A 1,896-nucleotide genomic window follows, 5' to 3' on the forward strand; every position below is an offset into this window, starting at 1 on the left:
CTTAACCATTATTGCAAAAATGTCTCATCTCAAGAATGGAAAGAATATGTCAACACTGGGAACACCCAGGAATCACACCTAAAATGGTTTCCAAAAATTAGTATATCAGAAAGCTTCAGGTAATGATTTGAAAACAGAGAACCCTGTCCTTCTGTGAGGTACTAGCTCAATGATAAATACATCCAGGAAAGCTGAAATTAGATTTCAAACAGTCAAGCAAAAGCCTACAAAGAACAGTACTAGGCTGATCTGCTTAGTTGTGGCCTGGCCAGTGCCGAAAAGAACACCTGGTGACGTCTCCTCTCATCACTTTGACAGGAGAGACACACACTCTCTCACTCTCAAACTTTCTCTAAAAGGTTCAGACTGAATTTCAAAGCAGTCAAGTACAAACTAGCCTCTCTTCATTCCTCCAAAAGCCAAATAACCTGGAGCCTAGGGTTTCTAGGAGAAGAGATAAGTGGCTCACACTGGCAATGCTAAATGCTGTCAAGGGAATTTCCCCTTTTTTCTCTGTGGGTGCAGTCCCCAACCAGCATCCCAAAAGCTATAAGAGGACACACTTTTTGGTGTTCTTCTTTGTGGCAGGGTAAAGCACAGCCCGGATGGCTTCCAAAAATACCTCACGGACCCCATCATGCATCAGGGCTGAACATTCCAGATATTTCACAGCCCCCACCTGCTTAGCCAGGGAAGTGCCTTGCTGAGGACTTGTGGGCACTAGGCTCTGTTCCTTTAGCTTCTTCACTGTCTCAAGGTCACTTCGCAGGTCCCTCTTGGTGCCTACCAGCAAAACAGGTACATTGGGGCAATGATGGGACACCTCGGGGTACCACTTATGCCTCACATTGGCATAAGAAGATGGGTTGCCAATGGAAAAGCAAATGACGAAGATATTGGTCTGGGGGTAGGAGAGTGTTCTCAGTCGGTCATACTCTTCTTGGCCAGCTGTGTCCCACAGGTTCAGGATGACAATCTGGCCATCCACAGATGTCTGGGCACTATAGTTGTCAAAGACAGTGGGGATATACTCCTCAGGAAAGGCATTTGTTGTGTAACTGATGAGGAGGCAGGTCTTACCTACAGCCCCATCTCCCACAACCACACATTTGATCGTCTGCATTCTTCCCTTGGAGTCCTATGTATAAGAGAGAAGGAAAGAATGTTCATAGACGTTTGGTTAATCTAGGGAGCCTAAGCTATATAAACATTTCTCTCTGATAAGAAAGGAGGTAAGGCCCTCCCCCCACCCACTACCTGGCCTCCTGACACCACAGAAGCTGGGAAAGGTTGTATGGGGCAAGAGTTCTTACCATGGAGTCCACGGCCTGCTAGAAGATAGGCTTCAGAAGATTCTAGAAGCCACCTCTGCAGTTGTGCACAATATTATGTGTATGTGCATAGGTAAATTTTTCTGGAAAGAAGATCCAAAACTGTCATCAGACACAAAAAGGACTGTGAGCCCCACAAGATTAAAAACTATTATATACAAAGGTTACAATATTGTCATAAGGCCTCACATACACTGTATCAAAGCTACTAAAATATTATAGATACTAAATAAATGTTAACTAATTTTTAAAAATTGGTGTAGAAAGAAGAAACCTTTGTTTCCCAAAGTTGAAACAAAAGGAAAGACAGCTCTCACTTCAGATCTGTGGCTACAGTCTCAGCAAAGATACACTCTGTTCCTGAAAAACTGTTGTTTGTTATTGTTCACTCACTCAGTCATGTCTGACTCTTTGCGACCCCATGGACTGCAGCACGCCAGGCTTCCCTGCTGCTGCTGCTACTGCTAAGTCACTTCAGTCATGTCCGACTCTGTGTGACCCCACAGACGGCAGCCCACCAGGCTCCCCCGTCCATGGGATTCTCCAGGCAAGAACACTGGAGTGG

The 1,896-nt window shown here is 45.2% G+C and overlaps 1 protein-coding gene across 1 annotated transcript in view; it reads right to left on the reverse strand.

Annotated features, from left to right (window-relative positions):
• Positions 1-6: 6 nt before the first annotated feature.
• The window catches only part of LOC105002962 (rho-related GTP-binding protein RhoG-like), a 6,091-nt gene continuing 4,201 nt past the window's right edge, over positions 7-1,896 (reverse strand). The window contains exons 2-3 of the mRNA XM_010859821.1: positions 1,314-1,414; positions 7-1,138 (exon numbers count right to left, since the gene is read on the reverse strand). Of these exons, the coding sequence (XP_010858123.1) occupies positions 548-1,138; positions 1,314-1,316 (594 nt within the window). The 5' untranslated portion in view covers positions 1,317-1,414 and the 3' untranslated portion in view covers positions 7-547. The remainder of the gene's footprint in view (positions 1,139-1,313; positions 1,415-1,896) is intronic.

Source organism: Bison bison, unplaced genomic scaffold (genome assembly GCF_000754665.1).
Source record: "Bison bison bison isolate TAMUID 2011002044 unplaced genomic scaffold, Bison_UMD1.0 scf7180017856902, whole genome shotgun sequence".
Classification (NCBI taxonomy): Eukaryota; Metazoa; Chordata; class Mammalia; order Artiodactyla; family Bovidae; genus Bison; species Bison bison.